A 19,452-nucleotide genomic window follows, 5' to 3' on the forward strand; every position below is an offset into this window, starting at 1 on the left:
TGACAAAATTACAAGAAGATAAATGGGTGGCAGATTCTTGAATTTTTGATACCACTATATACAGATCTGGCCAGATAATTCAAGAGTGGATTGGCACAAACAGGTAGCAGGTCTGGATAGCCTTGTGAGCTCCACCAAAATTACAGAATCACACAAACACACGCTAGATTCTATGCCTGGCAAACTCATCAAGATGTATGACACATTATAAATCAAGTCTGCACGAGGTGCCCCTGAGATTTAGTCCTTAAATATGATAAGACAGATGGAGCTTTGCTCTCCCTAGGTATCCACCTCTCTCTGCCACTTTATGAGACTGTCTCCTTTCATTGTTCCCTCAGAATTTACTCGAACACCTTCTGCGGTTTCAGTTGAGATTGCATTCCAATGGCTTAAACGAATAGTTCACACAAAAATTGTTATCTCATCCTCATTATTATACAGCGCTCTAGAATTCTTGTGGCATTCAATTGCGGCATTCCACAATTTCCTAATTTTTTATGTAGTCCATGGCAACATTAGACTGGGTAATGTAAACCGGTACTACTTTTCCTCAGATGACACCGCAAACTCGCACTTTCTTGTTTCATACAAATGAGCTCCATCTAGCATAATTTTCACAACAATCAGTTTTCAGCAAGAATATTACGGTAATATTGCTGCAGCATTCATCCTGTTGCTAAGCCGATTGTTTTATACATTGTAATGTTTTTTTTTTTTCTTTGTGGAGGTTTTAAGAAAATATGCCTAGGTAAATAAAATAATTTCCTCTTAAATTAATATTTTATGTCTATGTATTTATTTATTTATTTATTGTGTGTCATATAATATGATGAATAATGAATAAATCTGGTCATTGTTGTAAAATAAATGTATGATATGTACATTTTTGAAAATGTTTGAAATGTTTCACAGAAGAAACCATGTCTTAAAGGTTCGGAAAAATTTGAGATTGAGTAAATAATGACATTTTATTTTAAATTTTTTTGGTGAACTATCCCTTTAATAAAACTTCTAGAAGAATTCCTGTAGAAAAACTTAGATAATAACTACCCAAGAAAAAAAAAAAAAAAAAAGATAAAAGCACACTGTGGATGTTTTTTATATTAAAGTCAAAGTTTACCTAAAAATAAAAATTCTATTTTCATATATTTACTCTCATCTCATTTCAAAACTGTATGACTTTCTTTCTTCTTTGGAACATAAAAAAAAAAAATATTTTGAAAAATGTGGGGGGTAATTTGGCCGTATAATGAAAGTCAACTTTCTTCAAAATACTTTCTTTTGTGTTTCTCGGAAGAAAGAAAATCATACAGGTTACAGCTGAGTAAATAAAGACAAATTTTTAATTTTAATGTGAACTACCCTTTAATAGTCTTTGATAGGCTACAGTGCACATTCTTGCTGAATGAAGACACATTCACAGTGCTAAAGGGACAAAAGTCTTCTTATCATATGTAACAAGTTACTTATTTTGCTTTGATCATCCATTAGGAAAACTACTGTTGTGTCACAGTACTACTGAACAACAGTTGGCTGTTGTAATGGGGATTCAGAGAGCAATATGAACAGCCTCAGGCCTTCATGCACATGAAACAGAGCTCAGCAGAAGTGCGTCTTCGTATCTGTTGTGCTTCATCAGCCACTAACAAGGACAACAGTGGGGTACAATACAGGTCCTGAATATTAAATAGCCCAGTTTCAATTATCTTCCTTTTTCAATTATAAAAATTCAGCCTCTCATCTAGGAAAACGTGTCATGCTTGTTTGCTTCCATGTTCCTTTCATCAAAAATAGGAACTTGTTTCTGCTCTCTATTACATAACAAAACTGCTTCACAGCATATTACATCTATTATCAGACTCTGTCTTTTACCTCACAAGAATGTAATAATAGTATAATCTAATTACAGCAGCAGTTTGTTTTCATTTGTTTCTCCAGTAATCCTGTTTTAGTTCTCGACTTGAATTAAACTTTGAAAGGAAAGATCAAAACCGTTTGTGTGACTGAGAGAGACATCTAGTGGTAAAAGCATAGTCACAGTTTCCACCCTTTTATGTACTTCGTAAGTGTTTGCGTATTAAAATTTCCAGTCTATGAGGTTTGAGGCAAGTAATATATTTTCGCTTACCTTTGCTGTTACTTTATATCAGCATATTCATCCACAGCTTTATGAACTGGACAGTGAGTGTCCATGAGTGTTGTTGTTTTACAATTATTACAATGTTTATTTTTGAACATTTTAGAATAAATACACAAGAAGGAAAGAATTAGAAAACTGTTTATTAGCATCAGTCACCTTTATTTGGGATTCCCAGGTTAGTGTTTCGTTGTCTTATTGCACCATCTAGTGGTGGTATGTTCTGTTTACACTCTTTGTACTCGTTCAAAATATGCATACTAGCATTTAAAAACATGATTCGATGAAATGTATTGTTTTCTCTTTCCTGCTGATTTAACGAGTTTGTTTTTTTTGTTTTGTTTTTTTTATAGTGACCAAAATAAATTTCCGTAGGCTTTCTTCATTGTGGAAATATCATTAGTATAAAATATTTCCTCTCATTCCTCTGAAATTCGTGGTATACCCTCACTATGCTGAATATTGCCTGCAGGCTTATCTTCTTTTAGCATATTTTATTTGTTCTGTCATGCTTCACTACAGTCTTTGAGCCCACCTCATGGCCTTTCTTGAAGTTATTACAATCAGCACTAACCTGAACACACCATTATATATCTATAGGCATTAGGCGTATATAATTGTCACATTCTTGGTGTGCAAGAAGTAATAATTCAAAAGTCTTTAATAATCAAACCAGAACGCAGAAGATCAGGAGAATACAAGAATACAAAATAGCATGAACACACTCAAAGTAAAGACAATAATCAACAGTGAGCTGAACAAAACAGGAAGTATTTATACACAGAAGCAGATGAGACCGGTGTAATTAATTAAGTCCATGGTGAAACCAGTGTGACGACGGACCAAGGTGGAGCTGGAGGGAACCTGAGTGATGGCAGACCACGGTGGAGCAGAAGGGCCTGATGATTAGAAAGTCACACTTGTAACCTGAAGGTTGTGGGTTCGAGTCTCAGTACTGGCAGGAAATGTACGTGGGGGGAGTGAATGAACAGCGCTCTCTTCCCCAATCGCTCCCCGGGCGCTGCAGCAAAAACGGCTGCCCACTGCTGTGCGGACTGGCTCCATGGTCCCCAGGTCAATGAGCCAGTGCTCCCATTCTGGTTCTAGGGTGGAGTGCTCTAACCTGGACCTGACAGTAGGCTCCGGCCTCAGGATGGATGCGGTGACCGGCTTTGGATCCGTGGTCCACGGTGGGTGCTGGCTTGGGATCTGTGGAGGACATGGGCGTTGTCATTTGGTCCATGGCGAAGAAACTCTCTGGTCATCTGGGGCTCTCCGGGCTGAGGCGATGTGACTTATCTAGAGCAGGTAGAGAGATGGCTACTGAAGGTAGGTCCTGGGGAGTCAAAGCTGATGGTATTGTCTTCCATGACTCCCACTATGAGAGAGTATCCACAAACCTACAAGACATACTCCACAAACTCAATGAGGGCAAGTTGATTCTCACTCACCAGCAGCTTCTGTCCTAGAATGTCATCCATTCTGCTCCAGAAAAGCTGTTTAAGGGTTTCATCATCCCAGCGTGCCTCATTGTAGATCTCCATGTAAGGATGCTCCATAATGATCGAAACACCATCATTAAACAACCAAATTCATCTGATCACAATTTCTCTTGCTGCCACAAGCATGTATTGGAAACACAGCCAGAAAAACTCTAATATTAACTCTAAAATGTCCTCTTGGTAACATTAACGCGAGCGACCATAAAATAAGCAAAATAGAGCAAAACTAACAAGGGTGTAATCAAGGCTAAACTGCAAGGAAACACATCAGTGAAAACAATGAAATCTAACATAACCCTGACAATATTATAATATAGACTATATATATAATACAGTATATAATATAATAACCTGTTTGGTTATAGGTGAGCACTGAAGAAAGCAATGTACTGAAACTTTTGCTCATGCTTGTCTAGCTTTTATTTCATGTTCACTTTTTCCACTTTGCAGTGTATAAAATAAAATGTTTTTGCCAGACTTTCTCCAGTCTGGATCTAATTCAGAGTGTGGTTAGCAATTTCTTTGTATGTCTGCATTGACTTTTTTGGCTCTATGTCTGAAGCAAAAGGTTGTTTACCTATTTGGAGCACACAGTTTCTTCTATAACCTTCTTGAAATTTTACATGCTTCATTATCATGCTTCATTAAGTTTGTTGCTCCACAAAGACTTACCACTAGATGGACATTTCCAACCACACTTGGTTTAGGTTTATACATTGGATATGATAATATAGTACAGTATATGTATATGGGATGTTGTGATTAAATTTAAATGCTGATAAATAATGCATTTTTTTCTTATATTGTGTTTTTTTTTTTTTTTTTTGTTACTAGAGATACAAGCCATTGTTTATTATATTATATTATATTATATTATATTATATTATATTATATTATATTATATTATATTATATTATATTATATTATATTATATTCATCCTTAAAGGGTGTTTTTATTCACCAAGCATGATGTAAATAAAAATCTCTCTAGAGGAAAGCAGCAGTACCAACCATCACCATCCGCAACCATGGCGCTGCATCCCTGTCTGAGCTCTTGTGCTCTGGGTGGGGCTTTGCCAGCAGTGGGGCATTTCCTCCAGTGTCGGGTTTCTCCAGCGCACTGGCATTTAAATCTGCTGCAGTGGGAAGCCTTTGGACGTCTGTCATCGTGAGTGAATCTGCTCTGCTGGAGAATTTCGCGCTCGTTTTCTTTTCTCTTTCAAATTTCCAACAGTGTATCTCTTGCGTTCGCTGAATGATACATTGTTGCGTTTAGCGGCGCGCGCTTTTATTCCAACAAAGCCTGAATGAAAATCTGCCTGTTTAGCCATGTTTTTGACCATGACATATACGCAGAATATTATGTAATGCATTATATTTTGTAATTATGGTCTAGTCTTGTGAGCATTTTGTGTCGTGAGTGGCCTAGAGACAAGGGAACCTTTTCAATGGACTATTAAATACATGTACGTCAGAAAAAAAAATCCATTCATTTGAATACGACTCGTTGGTGCATAAATAATTATCCAAGAAAAACAGAAATAATCGTGTAAGGTTGCCTATTCTCGAGTTGCATCATGTTCAGCTGGTTGGGAACCGATGACAGGAGAAAGAAAGATCCAGAAGTCTTCCAGACTGTCAGTGAAGGACTGAAGAAGCTCTACAAAACCAAACTGCTTCCACTGGAGGAGCACTACAAATTCCATGAGTTTCACTCACCCGCTTTGGAGGATGCAGATTTTGACAATAAACCCATGGTTCTCCTGGTGGGACAGTATTCCACTGGCAAAACCAGCTTTATAAGGTATGATGTGTGTTTTGGCTCCTGTTAAACAGGTACTGTTGTCCTGAGCACTATAAGGACATCAGTCAGGAAACTTTAAAATCAAGCACTTCATAAAATATTTAATGAAGAATAAGTCATACATGCATAAGCATTATACTGTGAGTACATGAGTAAGATGTAATGAATGTGTATGAATATATTTTTATATAACCTAAGTTTTGTCGTTTCTATTTTCATGTGCAGTGAATAATGCAGTTTTAAGTAGTATTTAATTTTATTAATGTTATTCATGAGAATATATTCTAATAATTTGAAAAATATAATATTTAACAAGATGCATGTAATAATATTTTGTGCGTCACACGCCTAGTTTTTGTGAAACAAACATACATACTGTGAGAATCTTTCCATATTCTGCCATTAGATTTAATTGAAATAGTCATCTGAAACACCACCTCTTCCATATTTTGTATAAATTTGAATAACTGTCACAGTTTTATTTGTAATATCCATAAAACCAGTTTTTCAAGTTCCATACAAGATTCCTCACAATCCTATAAACCACTATATTTGATGACTTCAGTGGTACAGATTTATCTTTTATCTGTTTACATGAGAATTTCTGTGTTCATTGAATATAGACCTTGATGGTACATGCTAAAGAAAGTTTAACATAGTACCATAATTTTAGCTGAGACAGAGATGGTTAATTTGTAAACAGAACAGGCCTGGCTCCAGCTCTAAGATGTATCTGTATGACACAATGTCGCTGCTGTGCTGTGATGCTTGTCTACAGGGTTATTTAAGGCTTTTGGGTCCAAAATGAAAGGCAACAAACTACTAAAGATCCCCAGGCAACAAGAGACACTAACATTGACTCCAGCATTGCCATAGTAACTTCTCACTAATAGGTCCCAGAATGTAGAAAATGTGGATGGAGATGTACGGGTTATCCATTTTAAAAGAAATCATGTGGTCATTCCAACATTGTTAAGAATAACCTGAAGATTATTCAGACTGAGAAGTTAAAAAATAGCTTAAAGTTAGTACTTTATAAGCTAGTTATTTGAATGTTTGGGTAGGTCTATATGCAAAAGTTCTGAATTCATTAACAAGTTGTAGATTTTTTTAAAAACAATTTTATAATGCTAAAATTTTATTTGAGTCAACCTTTTTAACCATAAATTACACAACTGTTCAAAATTCTTAGGTCAGTAAAAATATTTTTTGAAAGAAATTCATACTTTTATTCAGAAAAATGTCATTTATTTATTCAAACTTATTCAATTTGTTCAAAGAGACAGTATAGACTTTTTTCAAGGTTACAAAAAATCTTTTTTAATTTTCAAATAAATTATAAAAAAGAATTCTAAAAAATATGGTTTCAACATTATTTATAATATAATGTAGAGCTATAATAATATATATTATATATATTCAGCTGCACAACTGACAATATTAATAAAAATAAATGTTTCAATGTTTCATGTAGCAAATCAGCTTATTAGAATGATTTATGAAGGATCATGTGACATTGAAAACTGCTGAAAGTGCAGCTTTGCATCACAGAATAAATTACATGTATTAAAATAGAATTATTTTAAATTGTAATAATATCTAAAATATTATCCGTTTTTATTGTAATTTTTATTAAATAAATGCAGCCTTGTTATGTTAACCATAAACTTCTTTCAAAAACATAAAAAAACCTTCTGAATGTTATTTTCTGATTCATAACCATCATAAAATGCAATGTCATTGGCTGTAGTTAATCTCATTATCTGGGATTTTTTGAATATCGAGTACATGTTTGTACTCGGGTGAGTCTTAAATGTGAGAGTTCGGTATTATCCTGCACTAGCAGTAACAAATGTGCCTTCTCATTTTCGCTCTGGCTCTCTTTCCTCCTGTGCATTATTCATAAGGGTCGTGAGAGCCTCAGTGGACACAGTGTCTGTTCTGCTGACTGAACACATAACTATGAAAGAAAATATGCTCAACTTTCTCTGTATGTTTCCTGAATGTGAGAGAGCCCATGAAACACTGAAGTTTCATGCTTAACATTGAATATTTTTAACATGCTCGCATAATGCAAAAGTGGTGCTCTAATTCATCTTCGTCACTTTGTTTTAAAAAAACATTTAAACATCCATTTCACTAGCATATAGTTATGTTACAACATAAAATTACACATTTAACTCGTTACACAGTGATATGAGGGAGCAGTCATACTCTCATTGTGTCACATGATCAAATTCAGAAATTATACTAATATGCTAATTTGGTACTCAAGAAACATTTATTAGGATCAGTTGTGCACCTTAATTTTTTTTTTATCGATTTTGTAGTGTATATTATGAGTCGGGGACAGATTTGTTTTAATTTTGTTTCAGGGTTACAGAAAAGCGATAGATAGCTTCCTCTGTATTAGATACACTGGCCTTGGCAAAACATCCAAATGACGCCAGTGTTCCGTTTACACTCTTGTGTTACTGGTATAAACTGCAGCTAATAAGTTCTCAGCTGAGGCCAAGTGTCCTGTAGTTACTCAAGCTCTTTTTGACCTGCGCTGTATTCCAAACAGTCTCAGTGCCGTCACATGTCCACAGCAGGGTTTGTTTGAATGGCTCTGGGCTGAGAAGAGTAAACATTATCTTAGCAAACTCGCATTCTCTATTAGACTGTGATCTTAGCAGTGTTCCTTTAACAGCAGCAGAAATCATGCGAACATGGTCTTACATGAGGTGTCCATTACCGGAATAGATCCCAAAGTCTGGGAACATATTGGAATCTAAGTTTTAGAATTGTGACAAATTTTAAAAGAAAGAAAAGTTAGGACATAAAATGTTGAAGTGCTTTAATCTAAATGAATCTCTTTTTATAGATATCTCCTGGAGCAGGACTTCCCTGGTATGCGGATTGGTCCAGAACCCACAACTGACTCCTTCATAGCAGTGATGCATGGCAACATGGAGGGACTAATACCAGGAAACGCACTGGTTGTGGATCCCAAAAAACCCTTTCGGAAGCTCAACGCCTTTGGAAATGCCTTCCTTAACAGGTGGAATTAAAACAAAAATGTTTTACTTCAGTTCTCATGTTTATTGAAATGAACGTGGTTCAGCCAAACTTTAGAGTCAAACATTTAAGGCCCTGAAGTTTTTTTCGAAGAAGTTCGAAACACGTGAGCAGCGATATACTGTTAGTGAACATCCCAATGCCACCTACGCTGCTTAGGCTAATGTCGGGATGTTTCCTTAACGAACTTCGTTTTGGCATGATTCAGTTCGTTCTTCTATTTCGCTTGAAGTACTCTATATCAGGGCCTTTAGAGCTTTAGCCTGGGCTGAGATTGGCAGAAGTAACATGGTCTTCCTAAATCATGATGACATCACAGAGGGGGGCAGGCACTAAGCAACATTCCTTCTCATGATTGAGTTTCCTCCTGCTGTCCGATCCGCTGACCTCCCGTCACATGATTAAGCCACTGACAGATAAGAGAACATCATACCATCAAGCTCACCAAGCATATTAAACAGGCTGTCATTCACAGTCTGAAAATTACTCAACAGTAAAAGTGTGCATGATAGAGCGACAGTTCTTTATGAAACATCCCTAAGGATGCAATCGCATGCATGTGATTATTTGTGCAGGTGGTCTGTGCTGCACACAGTACTCTGAGGGTTTGGCAGGCTGCTCTGCTTGTTGTGCAAATCAGCAGTAAAACTCTTGAGAAAATTGCCGCTTTGCCTTTTGCAATCGCAAAGCTTGCATGTTTTTGAAATTTTTCTTTTTTTTTGCAATTTTGTCAGAAGACCAGCATTATAGTTCACCCATAAATGAAAGTACTGTAATCATTTACTCACCCTCATGTCAGTCCAAACCTGTGTGACTGACTTTCATCAGTAAAAGGATATTTTGAAGAATGTCCATATGAAAATATATTGGGACCTCCATTGTATGGATAAAAAATATCTTCTTTTGTGTTCCACAGAAGAAAGAAATGACGTGAGGTTGAGTAAATTGTTACAGAATTTTCATTTTTGTGTGAAATTCCTCTTTAACATCTGAGGTCTTTCTGCAAAGAAATGCTGTTTTCTCTTCACGGTTTTATACAAGGAGGTAGTAAACATGCTCATGGGATATTACTTGTCATGCACTCTGTTTGGCTGTGGGTTTATGTAATTTGAAATGCTTGAGACAACTGCCCTGGTTTTCAGATATATTTTTAGATATGTATATCATTTATGAATGCACAAATAGCAGCAGCTCAGTGTACGTGGTGTAAACTACTGCATATAATTACACATCAAATTATTTGACGATACATGGTTATTTTATCATTGGATTAATGTTTGATTTTGAGTAGTTTCTAATATTAAATAATTCTCCTGCTTAAAACGTTCATATTTGGCCTAAACCGCTAGATATTTTGTACTAGCGTGTGGTCTGGTGCCATATCTTCAGTAAATGTACATGCTTCTCTTCTTTCAAGTTGTTTGTGTCCAACATGTTCTAATAGGAACTGTCAGAAGAAAAGTAAATAATGTTAGGAAAAAGTTTCCACAGCCTGAGGTCCCTAGCGATTCATTTCAAAACATGACACACTTTTTCTGGGCCTAGTTCACACACTAAGCCGCAAAAGCCATGCACACAACTTTCTGGCTTGCTGTTAAAGCATCTCAGGGCAGACATTTTTTTCCAGGCTATAAAAATGTTAAGTCTTACTTGCTTTTTATGCTTCACCATGCCCAACTTGGTCAAACTACAGGCTTAGATGGTAACAAAATAATGATTTATGGCACTCTGCTCCATGACTGCAACTTCACACTCACAGTTTTTGGATATTTAGGACTTTTTATAGAGAGCTTGTTTTGCTCCAGTAACACATGTATGTTTTCACTTTAAAGAGAGAACAAGCACAAGCTGAAATCAAGAATGAAGTGTAAAAGTGTAGAAAGTGGGATAAAGTAAGATTGCGGTGTCCTTGAGTGTGATTCCTGTTTGTTTGGGTTGGCCTTCAGGTTTGTGTGTGCCCAGCTGCCCAATCCTGTTCTGGAGAGCATCAGTGTGATTGACACTCCAGGAATCCTGAGCGGAGAGAAACAAAGGATCAGCAGAGGTAACCGACTGCCAAAATGCATAAACATGCATGTGCACAGAGGAAAATTTTTGACTCAACCAGGAGCTATTATATATACGTTTGGGGTTGGTACTATTTTTAAATGTTTTCAAAAGAATTCTCTTATAGTCACCAAGGCTACATTTAATTGATCAAAAATACAGTATAGCAAAAATACTGTGATGGCAAAGCTGAATTTTCAGCATCTTTACTCTAGTCTTCAGTGTCACATGATCCTTCAGAAATCATTCTAATATGCTGATTTGGTGCTCAAGAAACATTTCTTATTATTATCAATGTTGAAAGCTAATTGATTTTTTTTTTTTAATGTGTCATTGCTGAATGAAAGTATTTAAAAAAAATCGTACTGACTCCAAACCTTTGAACCACAGTGTACGTGATATAAGATCTACATGCAGTTTCTCCTTGACTTCCCCAAAACGTCTCAAATGTAATTATGTGGGATTTGCCAAACCTTTATTTCATTATACGTTTGTTCTGTTTTGGTTTTTGCATTTAAATGTGTAATATTTTGCAGGAAATAATGAAATATTAAGGGTTAGATGTTTCAAGTTTCTTATTTTATACATTAGTAAGTTTAGTGGTTTAGTATAGTTTTGGTTGGTTAGACCAGTCCTAGAATGTTTTCAAAGTACAACAGCATATCAAGATCATGTGATTTCAAATTTGAATGCTAGTTCTTGTTCCCTGTGGCGTCAACTGAAAAAGATTTTCCTTAGGAAATTCGAACCACAAGACTTGATCTTGAAAATAAGTGATTATAATTTTTTCAGTATTTGTCTTTGTGATTTTCTCATGAAAAGCACCAGCATGTGATGGTGTATTGTGTAACTGAAGTTTCAGTCTGTTTTTAATTGTGATGTGTTGAAAGTCTTAGAATATGATGAGGCGAGGCTTTATCAAGATGAAGGGTGTTGTTTTGGCTTGTGAACTAGATGGAAAAGTCAATGTCCTCATAACAGGCCTTATAGAGTAAAAAATAATGCATAAAACATAAAAGACAAACAAATAATAGTTTGAGTTGGCACCAAAATAAGCATTTTTTTTTTTTTTTATACCACAGCTGTATTTGTATCAAGAAATGGTTGTGCTTTTTTGCTCTCTGGTTTGCTACTAGTGATGGATATCAAGTTTGGCAGATATTTTGTTACTGATTTGGTTTTATAATACTAAAACATTTTTTTAATAATCTTTGACTCTTAAACCTAGAGTAGGCTATATAACATTTTTTTTTCAAACCTCCATTCCATTTTATGCATTGTCGAGCATTCTAAACATTCATATTGGGATGCTCTGAAATTACGGCTACTGAAAATCTTCAGCTAAAACAGCTATTCAGTTCCAGGCTGAATGGTTTTGGAGGGCTGAAATCAGTGACCGAAGCAGACATTTAATTAGCGCTCCTAACGTTTTAACTGTGTTCATCGTCTATTTCATGCACACAATGTGGATAAGCTGCAACAGTTAAACTTAGCTTTGTGTACACTAGCTCTGGATTGACAATATCACTTGATTTTCATCAGTAATGATGTGGTTCTAAAATCTTTTAGTCTGTATGCGTGAACAAAGCTTCGCTAAACATTTGTAGCCATCCAATAATCGCAAAAAGATTTGTGCTTTGTCACTTTTAATATGAAGCAAAGTCTCCACTTTAAAATTCTGTCGATTTTATTATAAAATTCTCCAGACATTTTGGAACTCATTAATACGGTGTGACAGATCACTGTAGCCACCTCAGTGGATAAAGCGCACATTAAACAATCATATCTTCCTCTATACTTCTAGTTACAGATAGAAATAAACACGGGTGAACAGCATAAGGAATGTTGAAAGATATATTACAAATTACAGAAATGAATCCTGTCTCATATAATCACTCCATCAGTTCTTCAACCAGGGAAAGAGGTCAATAAAACAGCTTGTAGGCTATACAATGTCACTTAACGTTTACCTCAAGCAAGCTGTTCAGTATCCATATAAACTCATTAGTTAGCTAGAAAAAAGTAACTCTAGAGAAGCGTAAGATATGCACTGTATTATATATTCATTCGATTTTTACTCAACCTGTTAGCGATGTCTTCATTATTTAATGTATGTTTGAATAAATTAGTCATGAAAACAAGTTATTGCAGTTTATTGTCATTTAAGTGTTTATATTTCACCAACAATCTGAAGTAGAAACAATTCTGTTAAAGTTGATATAAAAACTGCCTTGTGTGCAGTGTTTGTAGAACTCAGTTTATCTATATGAGTGTTGATTTATTAAATAACTTTGATTAATTAATTTGATTAATTATTAATGCTTTTTTTTTTATTTTGGTTTTTATCTAAGTGCATCCTGAATTTTTCAGTTTCGGCCCATTTTAATTTCGGTGCATCTCTACTTTCATATATAAATGTTGTGACATTTCAGTGATATGAAAGTTCAGTAACTTGTAGGTAGGTGAATTACTGTACAGATGGCCTTGTAACAACAGCGTTTAACACATGGTTACTTCATCGCTCATTCAGAAAACTCTATTGCAGCCATAGTGGCCATAGTATTACCGCTGGGCTTCCTGGCATCAGCACTTTTCATTTTACCCAGTCACTCCCCTTCCACCACACTGAGCCTCACAGACCCAACTACAGCCAGAGGATTACATACACTCATGTTTCTGAGGTCAGAGCCAAGAGCCGGGCTCCCCATGGTCATTTCAGATGTGATTTCATAGAACAAATATTTAGAAGCTCACATTTGCGCAGAAAGTAGTAGTTGTAGGTTTAAAGGTAGGCACTTTAATTTGACAGTGAAATTAGTCATCATCTGATACTTGAGCCTGCCCTGCTGTACTACAGCAAAACAGAAGTTCAAGCAGAAGTGTGTCATTTCTGTGCCTTTAGAGGCACCAAATAGATGCACACTAGAGTAACTACTATTTTTTCCAAAATATTATGTTAAGTTTTATGCATTATGCAATGATAATCATTTCAAACAGTAGTATGCTACAATGTTGTCATGTTACATGTGACATTAAAAATTAAAACATTACTTTGTATCTGTGTTTGCGTAAAAAACAAAAAAACAAAACAAAGTCCCATGTAGTGTGCTTTGGTTGAATACTGTACATTTCAGCAAATATACTCCAGATATCTCATCTATACACATACATTTTCATTCTGTACATACAGAGTATACACTACCATTCAAAAGTTTGGGGTCAGTAACATTTTTTTTTTTTGAAGAAGAAGAATTTAATCATTTTATTCAATAAAAATGCTTTGAATTGATCAAAAGTGACAGTAAAGACATTTATACTTTTATAAATATTTCTATTTCATATAAATGCCATTTTGAACTTTTTATTCATCAAAGAATCCTAAGAACAAAACAAAAATGTATCATGGTTTCCACTGTTTTCAACATTGATAGTAATAAGTAATATTTCTTAAGCATCAAATCAGCATATTAGAATGATTTCTGAAGGATCATGTGACACTGAAGACTGGAGTAATGCTGAACATTCAGATTTGCTATCACCAGAATAGATTGCAATTTTAAAATGTATTCAAATAGAAAACAGTTATTTTAAATTAATAATAGTTTACAATATCACTGTTTTACTGTGTACAGCAGTGATGAGCATGCAGACTTCTTTGAAAAATATTTACAAAATGTTACTGAACTCTCGTACCGAACTCTGAACACTACCGAAACTTTGGAACGATAGCGTAGTATTTTATTCTTAGTGAATCCACAGTGTTTACACTCAGTTGACAAATGCTGTAATTGCAGTGTTTTTCAGGGAAAAAAGGAAAAGTATTTTAACATCGAAATAATTATATTTTTGTTGTTGTTTAAAAAAATAACAGCACTAGAGTAGACACTTGGTTCTAAAAGGGTTTTAAATTGACTGATAATGATTTTGGCGTGCACTAGTCTGTGGCTGTGTAGCTCTGGCTTTAAAGAGCTATTGATTGCAGTGAACACGTTGTTTGTGAGCTTTTAAAGTTGCCATTAAATTGTGGATTGAGTTTTTTGGAGGGTTCTCACACATGAGCGCATGTGATAAGAGCAAGCAGTTTCTTGACATCTAATGGCACCTTCACACCGAATTGCAATCTGCTACATTCATAGCAGTGTTTAGCCATCTTTCTTCCTGCTTGAACACTGGATCTAAGCATGTGTTGCTAAAATGGCTATCTCTCAAAGAATGATAACTGTAATGATAACTATATTAGCATCCATACATCAGGATGGTATTGTTCTGTTTATTCTAAACGTGTCGTCTGCTGCTTTAAATGTTCAAGCTCTTTAAAGTAGGATGGATTCTGATTGGCTGTCAGTGTTTTTAATGTTTATCAGCTGGAAAAAAAAATCATTCTGAAAGTGATATTGTTTCTCGGTGCCGTTATAGTTGTGATGTGGACAGTGCTATTCTTTTATGTTTAGAATTATATCTTTATCTTTATAGTTTTTGGTGTGAACGGGCCTTAAGATTAGTCTTACAAGTTATATTTATTTTCTTTTTAAATCAGTTAAAATGTAGATTGGCCTAATCCATATGGATTCGTTTTACAATCTCTTTAGGAACTTTTTGAAGCATTAAAGTGGTAGTTGCATGGACTGTCAGTGGAGGGACAGAAATCTCTCAGATTTCATTAAAATATCTTCATTTGTGTTTCGAAGACGAATGAAAGTGAGGGTGAGTAACTGATGACATTTTTTTCATTATTGGAACTAATCCTGTAAAGAATCAGAGTCAAAACCAGATTTGTTAAATTAGCATCCCTATTTTATTTTTTTATTTTTTAGTTTTTTTACAAAATGTAATATAAGTCTAAGGTGTCACCTGAATGTGTCTGTGAAGCTTCAGCTCAAAATACCCCATAGATTTTTTTTAATTAATTTTTTTAACTGCCTATTTTGGAGCATAATTATATATGTGCCTATTCAGGTTGCGGCCCCTTTAAATGCTCACGCTCTCCGCCCACGGAGCTCGCGCTTGCCTTAAACAGTGCATAAACAAAGTTTACACAGCTAATATAACCTTCAAAATGGATCTTTACAAAGTGTTCATCATGCATGCTGCATGCATGCGTCGGATTATGCGAGTATTGTATTTATTTGGATGTTTACATTTGCTTCTGAATGAGTTTGAGGCTGTGATCCGTGGCTAATGGCTAATGCTACACTGTTGGAGAGATTTATAAAGAATGAAGTTGTGTTTATGAATTATACAGACTGCAAGTGTTTAAAAATGAAAATAGTGACCGCTCTTGTCTCCGTGAATACAGTAAGAAACGATGGTAACTTTAACCACATTTAACAGTACATTAGCAACATGCTAACAAAACATTTAGAAAGACAGTTTACAAATATCACTAAAAATATCATAATATCATGGATCATGTCAGTTATTATTGCTCCATCTGCCATTTTTCGCTATTGTTCTTGCTTGCTTACCTAGTCTGATGATTCACCTGTGCAGATCCAGACGTTAATACTGGCTGCCCTTGTCTAATGCCTCGATCCTGGGCTGGCATATGCAAATATTGGGGCGTACAGTACTGTTACGTAACAGTCGGTGTTATGTTGAGATTCGCCTGTTCTTCGGAGGTCTTTTAAACAAATGAGATTTACATAAGAAGGAGGAAACAATGGAGTTTGAGACTCACTGTATGTCATTTACATGTACTGAACTCTTGTTATTTAACTATGCCAAGATAAATTCAACTTTTAATTCTAGGGCACCTTTAAGTCTCATTTACACATCAGTGTGATGGTTGTATTTAGCAGGACGTAATGAGAAAATGTCTGACATGTGCCCTCTGTTCTTTCATTATGTCAAGCATGACTGTGGAATTTCTCCAGCAGTCACATGAGATGACAGGGAGGAACGTTTTCTCTCATATTCATGACTACAGGCAGCTCATTTCACTTCTTCATGTAGCCAGTGGTTAATTTCAGTGGCATGCACAGACCAGTGCACACCACTGTGCTCCGTGAGATCTGTTTGTAAGGAGGATTCATCCAGGTGTGTTCATCCAGGTGCATGTGTTTATGTTTATACTCACTGTTTGTGTCTGTAATTAGCTGCTCTTATTGTCTTTCTACTCAGCCTTCGTCCCAGACGGCACACCCACAAGCCTTTCATGGTCATCATTTGATGCTTATTTCAAACATACACATCATAAAAACTGTAGTGTTTGTAAAGAGCTTTACAGAAGACATGCAGTGGGTTCCAAAAGTCTGAGATCACATTTAAAATCTGGGATTCAAAGTCAAATTGAAACCTGGTAATAAAGTTGTAGGATTTTGAAATATTTCAAACATGATGACATAAACAAAATGTTGATATAAAAATGAAATAAGAAAGATTCAACACTAATTAAGAAAGCTGAATTTTCAGCATCATTACTCCAGTCTTCAGTGTCACATGATCCTCCAGAAATCATTCTAATATTCTGATTTGCTGCTCAAGAAACATTTATTACTATTATCAGTGTTGAAAACAGTGATGCATTTTTTCAGGATTCTTTGATGAAGAGAAAGTTCAAAAGAACAGCATTTCTTTTAAAGAGAATTTGTTGTAACAATGTTAGTCTGCTGCCACTTTTGATCATTTTAATGCATCCTTGCTGAATAAAAAATCTTAATGACCCCAATATATAATCATAATTTGGCTAGGTGAGATTAACTCCTTTTCCTGACAGTACCTGCGGTATCACTGTCAAGAGTAACCTGTCCGATCTAAAGCTGTAGAGCACAAGCACTAAAAGATGCTTCCTCAACCAGATCAATCCATTAATAACGTCCGTACAGTTCTGACACCCATCAGCACTTTTTCATGCATCCATTACAAGAATGGCATCTCACAGAAAGCATTATAAACTTTGTCTGACAAACATCGACACAGCATATATTTGCTATATTGCCTAGCCTTGAGAGCTTTATTGCTTTTTTGCATACTAGTGTTAAAGTATTTAATATTCTTTAAATTTATATTTTATTAAATATTGTACATATTTTATATACATTAAACTTTTAGGCTTATATCTTTCAGGTTTTGTTGTTGTTGTTGTTTTGGGCCCATATGATGAATATGAGAGTCATTACTAGAGAATGGCCACTAGCTTCATCATTCATCTTATCATCGCTGTAATACCGTAGGACCCCTTATACCTTTCTCCCTCTCCTCTACTCAATTTTCAAGTGTTTGGCAGTACAGCGTGTTTCTGAGCTTGCAGCTGCAAGGCTCTATTGACTGCATGCCAGCGCTGCTCCCAAGAGCAGCTTTATCATTCCCAGCTCTCCTCTACCTCCACCACAGTCAGGTGCTGTGAAATAGACCTTATTTCCTTCAGGAAATACTTCCTGCCAAATCCATTCACTGGACTGGTTCTGTTGTATTATATGTTCAGCTGACTGTGTAAGAGATGAGAGTGGCTCCGGTGTAGGTTTGTAGATACGCAGTGATCACTTGCTCTGTTTGTGGTTAAGGTTTATTTAATGTCATTAGTGTTGTAGTAGAATGCTGTGTCAATGCCTTGGCTCTGAACAACACAGAGCTCAAAACCACACACCTGATGCTGTTTGTCTTTAATTAGAAAAAGGTTAGGGGCTCAGATTGCAACAATATGTGAAACACCTTGCAGCTTTAAATCCTTTTGACTTAGGGGCTGTTTACACAACACCATTTTCAACTAAAAATGGGAGAAGCTGGGAGAACTTCTAGCTACAAATTAAGTTAATTGATATCAGGTCTGTAACATGATTAGCTATAAAATGGATGTCTTAGAGAGGCAGAGTTTCTCAGAAGTAAAGATGGGCAATCTGTGAAAGAGTGTGTAAAAAGATTGTTTGACAATGTTCCTCAACATCAAATTGCAAAGGCTTTGCAAATCTCATCTACAGTGCATAACATCATCAAAAGATTCAGAGAAACTGGAGAAATCTCTGCGTAAGGGACAAGGCTGAAGACCTGTATTGGATGCCTGTGGTCTTCGGGCCCTCAGACGACACTGATGAGGGCCCGAAGACACTGACACAATCATGCCGATGATTGTCAGTGTCAATGACATTACTAAATGGACCCAGGAATACTTCCAGAAACCACTGTCGGTAAACACAATCTTCCGTGCCATCTGCAGATGCCAACTAAAGCTCTATCATGCAAAAAGGAAGCCATTTGTGAACATGGTCCAGAAGCGCCGTCATGTCCTGTGGGCCAAGGCTCAGTTAAAATGGACTGTTTCAAAGTGGAAAAGTGCTCAATGGTCAGATGAGTTCAAATTTGACATTGTTGTTGGAAATCACGGGTGCCTTGTCCTCCGGTCTAAAGAGGAGGGAAGCCGTTATCAGCATTCAGTTCAAAAGCCAGCATCTCTGATGGTATGGGGGCACATAAGTGCATACGGTATGGGCAGCTTGCATGTTTTGGAAGGCACTATGAATGCTGAATGGTATATAAAGGTTTTAGAGCAACATATGCTCCCCTCCAGACAACATCTATTTCAGGGAAGGCCTTGTTTATTTCAGCAGGACAATGAAAAAACACATACTGCAGCTATTACAACAGCATAGCTTCGTTGTAGAAGAGTCCGGTTGCTGAATTGGCCTACCTAAAATATTGGTTCATGTGATTTGAAAGTCTTTTAATTTTCATTTTATTCAAATTTAAAAAACATCCCAACATTTCCGGAATTAGTGTTGTATTATTAACATATTTTTTAGCATCTTCATCAGTTCAGGATGTTGCAGTGTAGAAATGCAGCACAGCATCAACCAAAACCATTTTCTATTATTTCCTTTTTTCCCATGTTTTTTATTTTTATTTTATCTGTATCTGTATTTGGTTTTTATTTTATCTGTTCGTTTAAGACCTTATTTCTCTTTCTA

The 19,452-nt window shown here is 35.8% G+C and overlaps 1 protein-coding gene across 1 annotated transcript in view; it reads left to right on the forward strand.

Annotated features, from left to right (window-relative positions):
- The first annotated feature begins 4,760 nt into the window (after positions 1 to 4,760).
- The window catches only part of ehd3 (EH-domain containing 3), a 32,667-nt gene continuing 17,975 nt past the window's right edge, over positions 4,761 to 19,452 (forward strand). Inside the window, exons 1-3 of the mRNA XM_067383154.1 lie at positions 4,761 to 5,446; positions 8,313 to 8,489; positions 10,453 to 10,550. Coding sequence (XP_067239255.1) covers positions 5,220 to 5,446; positions 8,313 to 8,489; positions 10,453 to 10,550 — 502 coding nt within the window. The 5' untranslated portion in view covers positions 4,761 to 5,219. The remainder of the gene's footprint in view (positions 5,447 to 8,312; positions 8,490 to 10,452; positions 10,551 to 19,452) is intronic.

Source organism: Chanodichthys erythropterus, chromosome 4, assembly GCF_024489055.1.
Source record: "Chanodichthys erythropterus isolate Z2021 chromosome 4, ASM2448905v1, whole genome shotgun sequence".
Classification (NCBI taxonomy): domain Eukaryota; kingdom Metazoa; phylum Chordata; class Actinopteri; order Cypriniformes; family Xenocyprididae; genus Chanodichthys; species Chanodichthys erythropterus.